The 16,065-nt window shown below is 35.8% G+C and overlaps 1 protein-coding gene across 6 annotated transcripts in view; it reads left to right on the top strand.

Moving 5' to 3' along the window:
* The first annotated feature begins 627 nt into the window (after window positions 1–627).
* LOC132413788 (NEDD4-binding protein 2-like 2) overlaps window positions 628–16,065 on the top strand; it is a 66,238-nt gene continuing 50,800 nt past the window's right edge. For 5 of the 6 annotated variants that reach the window (XR_009516810.1, XM_059995995.1, XM_059995994.1 and 2 more), the window contains exons 1-5: window positions 628–774; window positions 2,451–3,706; window positions 9,591–9,715; window positions 13,440–13,528; window positions 13,914–13,990. Coding sequence is in view for 5 of the 6 variants with exons in the window: in XM_059995995.1 (XP_059851978.1) it covers window positions 2,451–3,706; window positions 9,591–9,715; window positions 13,440–13,528; window positions 13,914–13,990 (1,547 nt within the window). In the remaining variant the exon portion in view is untranslated. The remainder of the gene's footprint in view (window positions 775–2,450; window positions 3,707–9,590; window positions 9,716–13,439; window positions 13,529–13,913; window positions 13,991–16,065) is intronic. The other variant, XM_059995996.1, reaches the window with a different exon arrangement.

Here is a 16,065-nt window from a genome sequence, read left to right as displayed (position 1 = left end):
TATAGTTATTTGTCATTTAACAAACACTTACAAAGCACTTATTTTTACCAATCGCTGTTCTATAGAAGCGCTTTTCACAAATCGACTTTTTTAATGGGAAAGCTCAGTAAACGGTCTTTACTTCCTTAAACAAAAGACAGCTGTGTCAAGAAGTGATTTTTCTCATAAGTACTCTTCTCTGTTATCAAGGCTCTGCTGCAGCGATTCTCTTCTTCGATAGGAAAACCTGAGCCTGCAATTACTGACTGGCATTTCATAGAAACGTCGGCAACCCTAGTTGACGAGACTAAATGTTAACTGCCCTTTAAAAAGACTTTAAAACATGCACTGAGAGCAGCTTATGTCTCTATTTGCGGAGCCAGGCACTCACAGTCTCTCTTCCTTCAGGGGTGGCCCTAAAGAGCAGGTCGCCACCTTTCTTAGCCGAAGTTGCTATTTCTAAACAACCTCCCGGCGCCAACCTAAAAACTAGTTCCGGTCTACGTTCGTGCTCCTTAGCGCTTGTGTCAAGCAATGGATTCTGGGAGAGGCTGAAGTTTCCAGGCCGGGTGTGAACGCCGGACTTCAATTCCCACAATGCCTGGCGAGAATCCGTAATTCCTGCCGGGGCAACCGGGAGGTGGCCGCCATCTTGCGTACGGAGGGCAGACTTGTAGCTCCGCTCTTGTGGCTCGGGCTTTCAGTCCCTCCCGGTCTCTGCTTTGGGCCGTGTCTCCGTGCTTCTTTCACCGTCTTTATTGAGAGGTAAAGGTCAATGCAGAACTGTGTTATAAGGTGAGTAGACATCCCATTTTCGGTGAGGTGGGGTTGTGGTGTTGACGTTTTCCGGTTTCTTCCTTCTTCCATTAGCGACTTGGGTTCTCCCCTGCGCTTGCCTGAACCTTTTCGTTTAGCCGTAAACATAGAAGCCGGGAGTAAACCTTTCGGCCTCGGAGCTCTTTGGAATTCCTAGACAGAACCTGAACGTGTCTCCGTTGAGATAGAGAAATTGGGTGACGCGCTTTTGCCCGGGCTACCCTCTTTGGAGGTCAGGAGGCCTTAGGGTTCAGGTCGTGTATAGGCCTCTCTCTCTTAATGCAACCTCCTTTCTCTTCCTTGGGACTTTTCTGCCGTTTCTAATGAGGAAATGAGAAGGTGAGAGGCGGCCTGGGACGGGGCTGTTTCCGGGAGGACGGCGTTCTCTACAGGTGTATCTTCTTTCAGCCTCTCTAGGGCCTACCTGTGTCGTTCTGGTTCGTCGCTTTGCCCTTTCCTTTTGCTCTCGTGTTCAAGAAGGGGAGACCAGAGAGCGGGCGGAATGAAGTATTGACTAACAGAGGCTTTTGAATTGTACTCTTGAGGGTCCCCCCAAAAATTTCAAGGGAAGCAGAATTTATCGTCGAGATAGACAAACCATCTGGAAAAGATGAGGGCTTTGGTTTGGGGAGTTGCCAGATTTAGTTTTTAAACATAATATGACATATTTCCGTCATTCGCAGTACAACTGAAGTTATTATTTTTTTCTTTAAAATTAACGTAATACACCCACTTGGAAACCACTTTTACACTACTCGTAAGAGTAGGGCCCATAAAGACTGACATTGAAGTTAATTTGACATTTGATTGCTAATGAGATGTGGTTGTCTGAGGTTTGCTAAGGACCTAGTGATTTTAAACAGGAAGACGTTTATGATGCAATTTATCACAACCAGTTTGGACATGTGTCACTTTGGTTGGCAGACTTACTCTCCCTTTTATTTTTTGAATTTATTTTTTATTATAAATAATTTATGTTTGGCTGCGTTGGGTCTTTGTTGCTGCGCTAGGGCTTTCTCTAGTTGTGGCGAGTGGGGGCCACTCTTCGTTGCGGTGCGCGGGTGCGCGGGCTTCTCATTGCGGTGGCTTCTCTTGTTGCGGAGCACGGGCTCGCGGAGCACGGGCTCTAGGCGCACGGGCTTCAGTAGTTGTGGCGCAGGGGCTTATGGCGCAGGGGCTTCGTTACTCCGCGGCATGTGGGATCTTCCCGGACCAGGGTTCGAACCCGTGTACCCTGCATTGGCAGGTGGATTCTTAACCACTGCGCCACCAGGGAAGTCCTTACTCTCCCTTTTAATACACAGCTGTATGTCTATATCATCAAAATATATATTACTGATTCAGCTTTCCGAGCTTGCTTAAATTCTTGCTTACATCCTCTAAATTCAGAAATACATCATTTAGATTTAAAGATGAGATACATCTTTTTTTAAAAAAGGATGTTTGTTTACCTTCAATGAGACCCCTCCTTTAAATCATAATGTCATACCAATAGTAAGTGGCTATAAAGTCACAATTTTATAATTTTTGCATTTTGGGAAAATGTTATTAAATGCTTATATCAAATTAAGTTTATTTCCTGTTGTTTCTGAGGAAACTTTTGTTTAGTTTTTTTTAATGTTAGCTGTTAATTCTGTGATTTATTTGCTCCTCAGATGCCTTATGGTGAAATTGAAGCTAAATCCATGGGACATGGGGAAGAACTAATAAGTGAACCACGCTATAAGAAATTGAAGTCTACTGAAGAGGCATATGTTTTCCCCCATCATGGTAATGCTAATTTTCACAGAAAGCAAAAGAAAACTGGAAATGATTGGGTCCCTGTGACCATCACTGATGTCAGAGGACGTAGTTATCCTCAGGAGGACAAAACCAAAGCTAGAAGTTTGCTGAAACCTGTGCATGATGAGATGCTTGGTAATAGACGAGATGTTATTAATTCTGTTGATTCACAAGTTTTACAGGATACACGTCCTCCATTGGTATCCACAGATGATGAGATATATAGCACAAGTAAAGCATTTATAGGACCCATTTACAAACCCCCTGAGAAAAAGAAATGTAATGAAAGGAGGAATCGAGCAGACACTATCAGTGGTATAGGTGGGAAAGGAGAACGAAAAGAGAAACAGAAATTTAATTATAAAAAATCAGAGATTGACAATGAATTATTCCAGTTTTACAAAGAAATTGAAGAGCTTGAAAATGAAAAAGGTGATTCAGAAAGCAGTTGTAAGGAATGTGAACCCTCTGAGGAACAACTCATTCCGTATTATCAGGGCCATAATAATCTGTTAAAATCTGAAGAAGAAAAGAGAAGAGATCTTACCAGTGCCCTTCAGTCATATTGGGGTTATCAGCAGTGCGTGGGGAATGAGCCAGGTAAATATCCTTATAATCGACAAGTAATACCTACCTTTTGTGACAGTTCCTTTGCTTCCTTCAGGCCTGAGTGGCAATCAGTGCATTCTTTTTTAGTACCACAAGACCCTCATCTTTCCAGTTTTAACTATCACTTAAATATTCAAAGATTCAACGTTCCACCAAATCCATCACCAAATATTTTCCATGCCCAAGATGGCTTTCAGATGCAAAATGGATATTATGTAAATAGTTGTCATGTTAACTGGAATTGTTTGACTTTTGATCAGAACAATGGATATACTGACTGTAGTGACATTACCAGTAGTGACCATCCCTCTAGAAATGGCTACACTGTGCAAGATGAATATGCAAATAATGGTTTCTGTGAAACCAGTGAAGGATGCTGGAAAGCTCCTTCTGTGGACAAGCATAATCGAACGGACAGGTTTATGAACCAGCATTTTCAAGAGGAAAAGTTAAATAAATTGCAGAAGTTACTTATTCTTTTAAGAGGTTTGCCTGGTTCTGGGAAAACAACATTGTCTCGGTAAGTAAAGGATACCAAGTGAATACTTGGTAATTTATTACTTAAAAATCATAAATGATAGTTGTAATCAGTGGCAAATGCTTTTATGTTTCTAGTAAAAAAATCTTTAATTTGTTATACTTGAAAATGGCATCTGATGGTAAATATTTTAAAAGATGTTTTCTGATAGAGGAAAGGAGAATTGGCATATATATTTATGTTAAGATTCTGCTAAGAGCTTTAAATATAGTTTCACCATGTAAAAGGACGGTGACGAAAGCAAATGCTATTTGAGAACTGTGCTGGCCTTCCCTTTTAAGTCAGCTATTCAGTAGGAGTTGAATTCATAGGTTGAAGACTTGGGCTTTGACTCAGTTATTTCACTTTGTGACCTTGGACAGGTTTTGCTGTTAATAATAATGAGTAATACTTATTTTTCTGGAATTATTGTGAGAAGCAAATGAGATAACCCAAGGAAGGGAATTTTGAGTGTGTTTTAAGAACTGTGCTGTGTTCATACCATTATTGACAAAGAAACTTTTTTTGGTTTCTTTAAGGAGTTTGAAATGAGCAATATCTGAATTAATGGAATTAGAACTGATGATGTTTTATCATTTGCGGAAATGTTTAAAATTCCTGTTTTTGTTTACATTTTAAAAACAGAATATTGATGCATTCCAGTACATTTGTGCAGTTGTGGAAAATAGCACAAAGAAAAACAATACAAATTCTTTGTAGTTTATGTAGGATGATTCAAGCTTTATGCTAGATAAGGAGAAAAAGGAAATTTATTTGATGTCTTTGGGTGAGGATAAAAAAGTCAAAGGAAAAAAAAAAAACAAAGTCCAAGGAACCATTTTGTAAATGTTTTATATTTATTTGTAAGACACTCTGAATCACCTAAACAAAACTTCTTCAGAAGCAGGAAATCGGAGGAAGATTAAATTATGATGCAGACATTTCAAGCTAGATTGTAAGCTGTGATTTTGTAAATGAATTTGAATTTAAGTCTATGTATTTTGATTCCTTTGCAGTGAAGATTTTGTAGAGAAAATAAAATTTCAGTGCTTCTTTAGAAAGAATAGAAATTAAGAGTGAAGTTGTCTTACAAGCATGGGCATTCTTCTAGATTTAGAATATAATATCAGAGAAAAGAAAAGTTGAAATTTGGAAATCGGATGAAGAGATCTCCTAGCAAGGGCTTCTGGTACAGAATAAATGTAAGAAAGAATGATTAGGTTCGGAACAACATATTGGAGTATGTTGAAACTAAAAGTGAATGAAGTGTGGTGGTAATTCAGTAAAATTTCAAGGAGACATAATTGTAGTGCGAAATGACAGAGGTGATTATATATAATATGTATCTTTATTTGAGGAATTAGGTTTAATAAGAATGGAAGTTATAGTCGCAACTACCATTTATGTTATCATTTACAACTTAGTACTTCCATATGTAACAGTGTTGTGAGATGAATTATAGTCTTTTCATTTTTTAGAAGGAATACAGGCTAATAAAAAGAATGAGTTCAGGTTAAAGGACTTGGGAGAAGTTACAAAAACTACTAAGAGATCAAACTGGGGATGTAAATGGTAGTGTGTTTCTTATCTAATCCTTCAGTTTAATATCTATCACATGTGTAGCCGTATACCTGACTCCTGACTTTGAGTAGCTTGGTTAAAGAATAAAGAAGCAGGAGTCTCTCTTTAGGTCAGTACTTTTTTTGAATGAAGTAGAAATGGTTGTTTGGGATTGGTTATAAAGCCACATATTCTCTAGTGAGGAATGGTTTCATGTAGGATTTAGCTTTCCAAATGAGCTTTGAAAAAAGGAATAAAGATTGGGAGAATCAGAGTTGAAATGATTTGGGGCATTAAAAGATAACATTGTTTAGTATTGCTATGTGGTAATGAGTTATAGGGGGTTAGATAAATTTCAAATTCTTTTGGGATAGTATTTAAGTCCCTTTCTTCCTTAATTTAGTCCTTACCTATCTTCATATCCTTCTGCGCTTGGACTAGTACCCTGCCGTCCATTGCAGGAGACGTAATACTTGTCCGTTCATTGTTCTCAGGATTCTACTTATTCAGAGGTTCTCTTAAATGCCTCCACTTTTGATGTTTTGGTTTCTCATCTCACCCCTCAGTTATCCTCCTTCTGAACTCATGTAGGATTTGCCTTTACCACTCTTTGCATGTAGCATAAGCTACACAAGACAGCATTATTTTTTTATTTATTGATAGCTGGACCAGGGTGGTATGCAAGGCCACTCAGTACGTCAGGAGGTAAAGGGTTCATGAAGTGTCAGTTTTACTCAGAATTATTTGGGAAAATCACTTCTTTTTTTTTTTTAAATTTATTTATTTTTGGCTGCTTTGGGGCTTTGTTGCACGTGGGCTTTTCTCTAGTTGGCGGCGAGTGGGGGCTACTCTTCGTTGTGGTGTGCGGGCTTCTCATTGTCGTGGCTTCTCTGGTTGCAGAGCATGGGCTCTAGGCACGCGGGCTTCAGTAGTTGTGGCACGCAGGCTCAGTAGTTCTGGCTTGCGGGCTCTAGAGCACAGGCTCAGTAGTTGTGGTGCACAGGCTTAGCTGCTCCGTGGCATGTGGGATATTCCCGGATCAGGGCTTGAACCCGTGTCTCCTGCATTGGCAGGCAGATTCTTAACCACTGCACCACCAGGGAAGCCAATCACTTCTATTTTTAAATGTACATGATATATTACAAAAATTTATATGGTTCTTAGAAATTAAAAAAAATAAAATATGAAAATTAACTGTAGTAGACCATTTGGGGGAATAGGGTTCTCAAAATGAGGTTTAAAGAATACAATTCACTTGTTCTTACTTAAGTGAAAGTTATAAGCACAGAGTGCATTAGTTTTCTATGGCTGTGTAACAAATTACCCTAAAACTGAGTTGTTAAAGCAACAGACATTTATTGTCTCAGTTTCTGAAGGACAGGAATCTGGGTGCCTCTGGTTCAAGTCTCTAACAATGCTATGATCAAGATGTTGGCTAGGGCTGTGTTTTGGACTGAAAGCTTGTCTTGGGAGGATCTGCATGGAATATCTCTCACAAGTTTTTTTTTTTTTTTTTTTTAGATGTTGGGGGTAGGAGTTTATTAATTAATTTATTTATTTTTGGCTGTGTTGGGTCTTCATTTCTGTGCGAGGGCTTTCTCTAGTTGTGGCACGCGGGGGCCACTCTTCATCGCCGTGCGCGGGCCTCTCACTGTCGCGGTCTCGCAGCCTCTCTTGTTGCGGAGCACAGCCTCCAGACGCGCAGGCTCAGTAGTTGTGGCTCACGGGCCTAGTTGCTCCGCAGCATGTGGGACCCTCTCAGACCAGGGCTCGAACCCGTGTCCCCTGCATTGGCAGGCAGATTCTCAATCACTGCGCCACCAGGGAAGCCCTCTCGCAAGTCTTGTTGACAAGACTCAGTTCCTTGTGAGCTGTTGGATTGAGGGCCTCAGTTCCTTGCTGTCTGTAGGCTGGAGAGTCCCTTCAGTTCTTTGCTACTTGGACCTCTCCCCATTCACAGTGTGAAGAGGGAAAGTGAGCCACTTCCTGCCCCCCTATAATCTAATCTTGGAAATGAAATTCCGTATCCTGTTAGTTGGAAGCTAGTTGCTGACTCAAACCCACACGCAAGGAGAGGGGATTATATAAGGGCGTGAATTCCAGGAGGCAGGGATCTTGTAAGCCATTGGTTTTGGCTCTCCCACCACTATTTATGTAATTCTGGTGGCCTGATTTCTGAAATTATTTTCTTTTCTGGATTTGTTTAATACCATATTGGCAAGGTTGTTGTGAGAATTCGATGCAGTCATAGATGTATATATATAAGATGCTTGGCACATACTAGGTCCTCAAAAAAGACAGCGATTTTGAAAAAATACAAATCAAGTGGCCAGTGGGACCACATCTGAATTTTTTATTAGATACTTGATTTTTCAAAGTTGTAAATTTTGATGTTCTGAGAATCCATTTTAGTACCTGTCTTAACTTGTGAGGGTTCTGATAGAATCTGACTATAAGAATTTTGGAAATACTAATATTCTTAAATAATTTATTTTTGGTTCAAATGGGTGGTATGACATCAGATATATCTAGATTGATACAGGTATTTTGGAGATAATTCAGGGAATTTTGAAAAGATGTGTGAGCAGTCTGGGAGGAAAAAAATTCTCCAAGCTAAAATTACTTGCTTTAATTATGATTTATATATTTAAGATATTCTTCATTGAGATTTACTCATGTTTGATGTTGACTTGGTTTAATGATGTAAATTGATTTACTGTCCCTTCCCTCCCCACTTTTTTTTTTATTTGGAAGAGGTTAAGGTTAAACATTTCTTGGATACAAAAGCTCCTGTGCTCTTGTAGTATGTTATTATTAACATCTGACAGATCACCTAAAAAGGTAATAGAACAGGAGAAAAAGGAAAAGAAACATAAGGTATTCAGGAAAGATGGTATCAGGTTTCTGGTATTGTTGAGTGTAACTAGGTATCATATGGTTGATGATAATCAAGATATTTTCAGGTGATTGAGCTTTGGTTTGGAATACTAATATTATGGCATTTTTATATTCTGGGTTATCTCTTATAAGCAAATAAGATGCCAAATGTGTTAGATGGTATATTTTGGGAAAATTGTGGCTGCTTAAAAAAGAAATCCAACTCCAGCCTCCCAAACAAGCAAACAAATAATTTAAACCATTTACTTTAATTTGGTTTGTTTGAAGTAATTTGAACTATAATTCTATGAGTGAAAATATATATTAAATTTTTAAACTTTTATATATGTGTTTTTATTGTTATTATAAAATATATACAATTTTATTATAACCTGAGGAAAGGAGAGATGTTTGTTATCTTAATAGTTGAAATCCTTCCTATTACCTTTTATTAGGAAGTATTCTTGGATCATCCCAGGACAGTATCATCCCTTCTACCACCTTCTACTCCCTTCCCCCTCTCAAAAAGAAATTATATTGGGCTGGCCAAAAAGTTCGTTTGGATTTTTTCCATAACATCTTACAACATCTTATGGAAAAACCCCAACGAACTTTTTGGCCAACCCCAATAGAATGATATGCAATTGCCTAATGGTTGAGGGAGGGGAGATAAATAACAAAATATTTTTGTTATTTTTGGATCTAAATTATTCTTACTGTCTTTTCCCTTTTCTCAGCACACCTCCAGTCTCTTTCATGAGTCACTGGTTATGGGAACACTTGTCAGTCTCTCTGTGCTTAGAAATTAAAGATGGTATCATATGGTGAGAACAAAGCGTGATTACCACTGACTTGTTCTGAGAGTGTATTCTTTAGCGTTTAGTAATTAATTTCACTTATTAATTTAATCTCTTAAAATTTTTAAATTTGATTTTACTCTGGAGGATCATAGGTTGTTTCACAGCATTAAACCTCAAGTTCCACTTTCAGGTCATAGATGTTTGTGCTTCATAGGAATGAGTTTATCAAAGCTGTCTTCAGTCAAATATAGTTTTCCTCAGGTAAATTGCTTGCTTAGGCTTACTTGTCTTTTAGGTTACCTGTTGCACTAAATTTAGACAATTTTAGACACCAAATACAAATTCACTAAAGTTAAATCATGGATAATAGTTGACATCATTTTGGGATTGAAGAGTGTTTTTAAAAGTTGCAATACAAAAGCCACTTTAAAAAGTTTTTATTACTGGCTATTACTATGTAGATTTAAGTGTGAAGTGGTGTTTGAAATCTGAAAGCTTTTTTAAGGTTCAGCTCCTATGCTAGTCTATCTGCAGTATACTTATAAGTATGTACCAGAAATTCATTTAATAACCTTTCCTTTGTGGCTTATTTCTGACGGTTATAGATTTTATATTGTAAATGGCACCTTTATGATTTCTTTTATTAACAGAATTCTGCTTGGTCAGAGTCGTGATGGCATTGTGTTCAGCACTGATGACTATTTCCACCATCAAGATGGGTACAGGTATAATGTTAATCAACTTGGTGATGCCCATGACTGGAACCAGAACAGAGGTTTGTTTTGGGCCAAGTCTCCCGGGATAGAATATTTGACTAGGAGTCAGAATACCTGAATTTTTATTCTCAACTTTTTACTTTTACCAGCTGGATGACTTTGACAAGCCATTGAAAGAGCTTTGAGACCCAGTTTTTCATCTATTAGAAGCAGTGATAATTATACTTGCCCTACTTGATTGAGGTTGTGAAAATCAGAGAATGTGGTTAGAATATTTTTTTAACTGTAAATAGTGTATATAAACTGTTACAATAGAGGTATAGGATATTTTGATAGACTTTATTTTATACCTCATGAAAAAATTCAGAAAACTCTTGATACTTTTGTTACGTATTCCCAAAAGTTATTTCCTTGAGTAATGCTAATGTTTTCTAAGGCTTAATATTAATGCCCGTGAATATTAAAAGTTTTTTTCATTGATGTCACTCTACAAAAAATTTACTTAATACATTTTTTAGAGGTATATGGGTCACTTTATTTTCATTTTGGAATAGTAGTTCTTTCTTAACCTTGGCTGCACATTTGAATCACTTGGGGACCTTTTAAAAAAAGTTATGCCTGAGTCTTAGCCTCAGAGATTCTGGTTTAGTTGATTTGGAGTGGATCTAAACATCGGTATTTTTTTGAAAGTTATCCATATATTCTAATGTTGCAGTCAGGATTGAAAACTATTGATCTAGAACTATGTAAGTACATGCTTATGCTATAATCTATAATTTCTTTTTTAAAAGAAATTAAAAATGCATTGATGATGAAACATTATTTAAACCTAGAATAGAGAGATTATATTGAAGCCCACACACCCATCACTCAGAATTATTATCACTTATCAAGATATTGCTATATTTGCTTCAACCCTTTTGCTTTCACTCCGCCCTCCTTTTTTAATTTGCTGAAGTATTTTTTTAAAGCAAATTCTAGACATCATACTTCACACATTTCAAGTAAATCTTCTTACTTAATTGCAGTGCCATTATCACACCTAAAAAACAAAACAAAACCCAATTCCTTGACATGATGTAATATAGTCTGTAATCAGATTTCCCCTATTGTCTTAAATATTTCTTTACAGTTGTTTTAATCAGGATCTAAACAAGGTCTTTGTAGTACATTTGGCTTTATGATTCTTTTAATTAAGTTAATCTATAGCAGTTTTCCCTCTTTTTGCTCTCCTACCATTAACTTATTGCAGAAACTTGGTTGGTGGTGCTGTAGAGTGTCCCATAGCCTATGGTTGTCGGTTTGCTTCCTTGTGGTAATCATTTAACTTGTAGGATTTATTAGGTTCAACCTTTTTTTTTTTTGTAAGTAAATGGTTGTCCCATTTTTAGTGATGGTAAGATCAGTAGCTTCAAAGGGACAGCCTAATCCCTGATTTATTCAACAATGAATTGTTTCCTTAATCAGTTATTTCATTAAAGTTTGCAAAATGGTGATTTTCTAGGACTTTCATTCTTTCTGTGTTTAGTAGCTAGAATTCTTCTGTAATGAAGAACTTCCTCTTGCCTAGAACTAGCAACTAAGGTTACCCTGAAGTACAGTATATACAGGAAAAACAGAATAAATGCTTTTCTTTTTTAATTGTCAATTTTCAGAGTAAGGAATTTCATTGAGGATGCTTTTGAGTAAAAAGTTTAAATGTCAGATAAGTTTGATTATAAGATTATTTCCTACTATTGGTTCTAGGATTTCTCCAAATAGAGAGTAGCATAAATTTAAAGAGAGTAGCATAATATTTTAAAATATTACTTCTTTTTGAATTTTTAAAATGCTGCAGCGTTACTGCCCAAATCCAATAATGATGATGTTACAGTTCCAAAAAGTGCTTGGAGTTATTGGCCCAGAGTTAAGGGGAGTAGAAGTAGGTGATTAAGTGGAATGAGCCAGTATACCTTTGGTGAACTGGGAAGTTTGTTTCTGTGAAACATTTTTTTCTTTTTGCAATACTAGTTTAGAATATTTCATTAAAATGTTCGTGCCATGTGAATTCTACTTGCTGAACATATTGGTGTGTAGATAAACTACTGGTTTTATTAGTATAATAAATAGGGGCTTTTTCAAGGTAATTTTTAACCTTTTTCAAAGCAATAATAACTAGCAGTCATTAGACATTTTGAAAATTATGAGCATTACATTTAATTTAGGGCAAAATTTCTCTTTTCTACAAATATTTATTGAATACTTTTAAGTGCCAGGCATTATTCAGGGAATATGTATCTGCCTCATGTTTATTAGAAGGATCTAAATTGATCTTTAACTGCTTATAAGTTAAAAATATCTCCAAGGTGTCATTTTTCTCTTTCTTAGAGTATGGTGTTTAATTTGTTTAAGAAAATGACTCTCTTTATTTGAGTAGTCAAACATTGTTTACTTAGGCGCTCTATTCTCCTGGAGTGCACTGGAATATGGTATTGGGTGTTGATTATTCATGGAAAGAGAATAATCTCCCCATTCCTGCAAATCAGAGATTTATTTGGTGAATAAGCTCCTCTTGTAGATAAGCTCCTCTTGTAGAACATAACTCCTTGGAGGTGTAAGCCTGTCAGAGATTAGGAAAATTAATACTTTTTTTAAAAATGAAAGTTTTGATCATTGTTTGGGGATGGAGCAGTGGGAGTTGATAGCATCTTGGTATCCTATTTATGACTTAAATTCTAAATGTAGTATTTAGAGACATCTTCTCCGAAATAGATATTCCACCATAGTCATTACTTCTTAACTAACGTTTAGAATTTTGTCTGCCCTTCGACATCTATGTAAGTGTTCTCATTGTGTAGAACTTAGTGGTTTGAATTCTAAATCCCAGCAAAACTTACATATCATTGCATTTTGCCTCAGCCTTTTAAATTTTATAGTGGGTTCTTAATTATCTTGCCTGTTTACACTTAAGAGGTACACACATTCCTGTCATTATGAGTGGCTCACTGTGGCACTAATTCTCACCTTATGTGGGAAGAGATGGCATAGGGAGAGGGAGATATGGTTTGGAACAGTTCCATTGTAGCTCAACTCCTAATTTCAGAATCATAGTCCTAAGAAATATCCAGTCAGTTGAACTGTGGTATTTAGGTACTTGGTATATAAGTAATGACAAATCCATAGCACTTTTTTTTTTTTTAAACTTAAGTCTGTCTTACTTCAAAAGCATTATTTGTAATTATAGAACATTGGAAAATAAAGATAAGCATAAAATGCATATATTCCCAACACCTACAGAAGACAACTTTTGGTGTCTTAGTAACTCTTCCCACATCTTTATATTTTGACCAAAATAAGATCAGACTTACATGTTATCTTATAAATTGCCATTTTCTTTTAACAGTCTCCATCTTCCCATGTCAATAAATGTTTTCCTCTTTTCATACTCAGACCATATTCAAATGTAACTTGTTCCTACATTTTCTGTAAATGAAAGCTCTAGACTGAAGTCTTTATTAGCTGTTAAGTTCAACAAAATATTTACCCTAAAATGTCCTTTACAGCTAATTTGTCAAAACCAGCATCTGGTCTGGAGAATATACATTGCATGTGTTTATGTCTCTTAATTCCATTTAATATAGCAGAGTGCTTTTATTTTCATGGCTCTAACTCAAAAGATTACACGGTTTTGGTTTTAAGTACAGGGATGTAGGAAATAGCTTAATGTTTAAATTTTATTTTGTGTATTTTTATCTAATAGTTCTGTTTTTTGCTTTTGTTTTTTAAATTTATTTTTTATTTCAGCAAAACAAGCTATCAATCAGGGGAGATCTCCAGTTATAATAGACAACACTAATACACAAGCTTGGGAAATGAAACCATATGTGGAAATGGTAAATATGAGATATGAGAGAGTTTTTATATTATCGATTTTTTCATATTCTGAAATTTTGGTTACATTGATCTTTATTACTAAAACAGTTGTCCTTGTTCTCTGAAGAGGTGTGTTCATTTGCTTAGTTTTTTTAAAAATTGGGAATGGTGCTTATTAAGCAATATGTTTATCTTGTTAGTTTTGCCTGGACTTGAGGATAGTAATTGGAATTTGTCCATTAAGTGGTCTTAAAATATTTATAAACTGTATTATTTTAAAAGTAAAACTTTTCTTGGTTGAGCAAATTTAGAAGTATTGTCTAAGTGAAATTTATATCTGTCTGCCATCTTTTTACTTTAAGACGTATTCCCTGGGTTTTTGTTTTCTTCTTTTCTTTTGTGTAGGCCATAGGAAAAGGATACAGAGTAGAGTTTCATGAACCTGAAACTTGGTGGAAATTTGATCCTGAAGAATTAGAAAAGTAAGGCACTCAAAAAATTTGTAATCCCTTATCTTTTTTTTCTTTTTTTTTCTCCTTTACATGGTCAATTTCTTTACTAGCTTTTGCTTGTTATATCTTTGGTACCTGTGAATAGGGACTACTACTACTCACTTTCTGTTAAGAGGAACATTGACTTAAATGCAAGGTGTTTAAGGATCTTTGCACTGTTAAATTTCATTAAATATTTCTTGTTAAGTGTGTTTGTTATTTTTCTTACGTGAATTTCCGCATTGTTTCCCAATTTGTTGAATGCTAATGGAGATCCGGAAAACTGAGAGAAAAGTTAGGACTTTTCCCTCTGCTTTTTAGCTAGGCCACTTCTCTGCATTGCCTTTCCAACTTCATCTCCTTCCCATTTTAGATCCCATCACCCTTTCACCTGGTGCTTTTATCTCTCCCCTTTTCCCATCTTTACTGCTACTGATCCATTATCCCATACCCAAGATTCTGGGAATCAATGTGTTTTGGAATTCAGATTTTTTTTTTTTTTTTTTAATTTTAGAAAGGAAGTATATAGTGCATATACCTAATTGTAACACTCCTAGCAGAGTTTGGGGCAGTATGGTATATAATCAGACATCTTAATATTTCTGCAGCAGATCACGAATGGTCAGTCTAAGTAGAAAGGAAAGATTCTACATTGTTTAATGTTAATTCTGAGTAGATCATGCTGCCAAATGAGTACAGGTGTGGTTAGACTTTGCTGCTACATGAGTCAACAGAAAACTGAATTTTCAGAGCATTTTAGATTTCAGGATTTGTGGTGAGAGATGGTGGACTTGTATTACATTCAACCCTGCTCTTCCATTTGTCTTTACCTTCATCCCTTTCCCCTAGTTTTCCTGACTATGACTCGTTTTTCTTTCTTCATTTTCACTCGGACACAACCCCCTTTTGGAAACAACTTTAAGATGTAGTTCACATACCTTACAATTTACCCATTAAAAGTGTACAATTCAGTGGTTTTCAGTGTATTCACAGAGTTGTATGACCATCACCTCTCTTTGTAAAACCATTTTTTCTTCCCACCTCAGTTTGCCCTCTTCTAGCTTAAAACTGTTATTCTGTGTATGGTGTTCAACTAATTTAATTCTTCCCCCTTGCCTTTCATTCCTTTTGTACCTTTGAATTTTTATTCCTTTGGTTACCTTTCTTTCCCTTTCTGACTTGCATGCCAAATCAAATTTATGAAGAGTTAAACTGATAAATATTATTAATATCTGGTATTGTTTGCCTGCCTCTGTGTATATTGCACCTCAGGTAGAAGAGAGTTTAAAAACTAAAGATATTTGGGTTATGCTGAATAAATGGATTATTGAAATTGTTATACAGTTAGGCTTTATTTACATTTGAGACTGTTGAAATGTATTACAATTCTTAATATAAATTAACTTTACAAAATAAAGTAAGTTTAACTGATATCTAGTATAGTTTGACAGATTTTTTTGGTAAAGAATTGGTTGAATCATCAATTTTGACTTCTTGTGGGTTTCTATAGCTTGGCCAATTTCAACCTTGACCTCAGATCTCTCTTTTTCTCTCTCTTTTTTATTTTTCAATCTTCTATTTTTTCTCTCTCTTGCTTTCTCTTCTCATCTTTAACCTAAACATCAGTAGTTTTGAAATCTAAACATTTCTTTTATGTCTTTTTTCTGGAAAAATGAGTTAGTTTTAGTAAATCTAGAACTATAACATTAAATATAAAATATGTTCTGTGTGTTTTGCCATGTCCAAGTCAAGTTACGGAAAACTACAAGTATAGAATACATTGTAAAAATTTCTTTGAGGGTCAAGAATAATTTTTAAACCACTTTTTGTTATCATAATTAAACTCACAGAAAAGTACATAAAATATAAATATGTAGCTTAACAAATTTCTTATAAAACAGATATTCATTTAACCATTACCCGTGTCATGAGAGCATTACCCACTTTAGAAGTTTTATGAGTTCCTTTTCCCAGTAACAATTTCGTAATTCCCTGGTAATTACTTACTTGCTTTTCCTTAAAGCTTTTTTTTTTTAAAATATCCTTTGCTTTAGCATCATGGTTTA

Source organism: Delphinus delphis, chromosome 18 (genome assembly GCF_949987515.2).
Source record: "Delphinus delphis chromosome 18, mDelDel1.2, whole genome shotgun sequence".
NCBI classification, from domain to species: Eukaryota; Metazoa; Chordata; class Mammalia; order Artiodactyla; family Delphinidae; genus Delphinus; species Delphinus delphis.
Note: the sequence above shows the minus strand (reverse complement) of the source record. Positions and strands in the feature narration are given on the sequence as shown.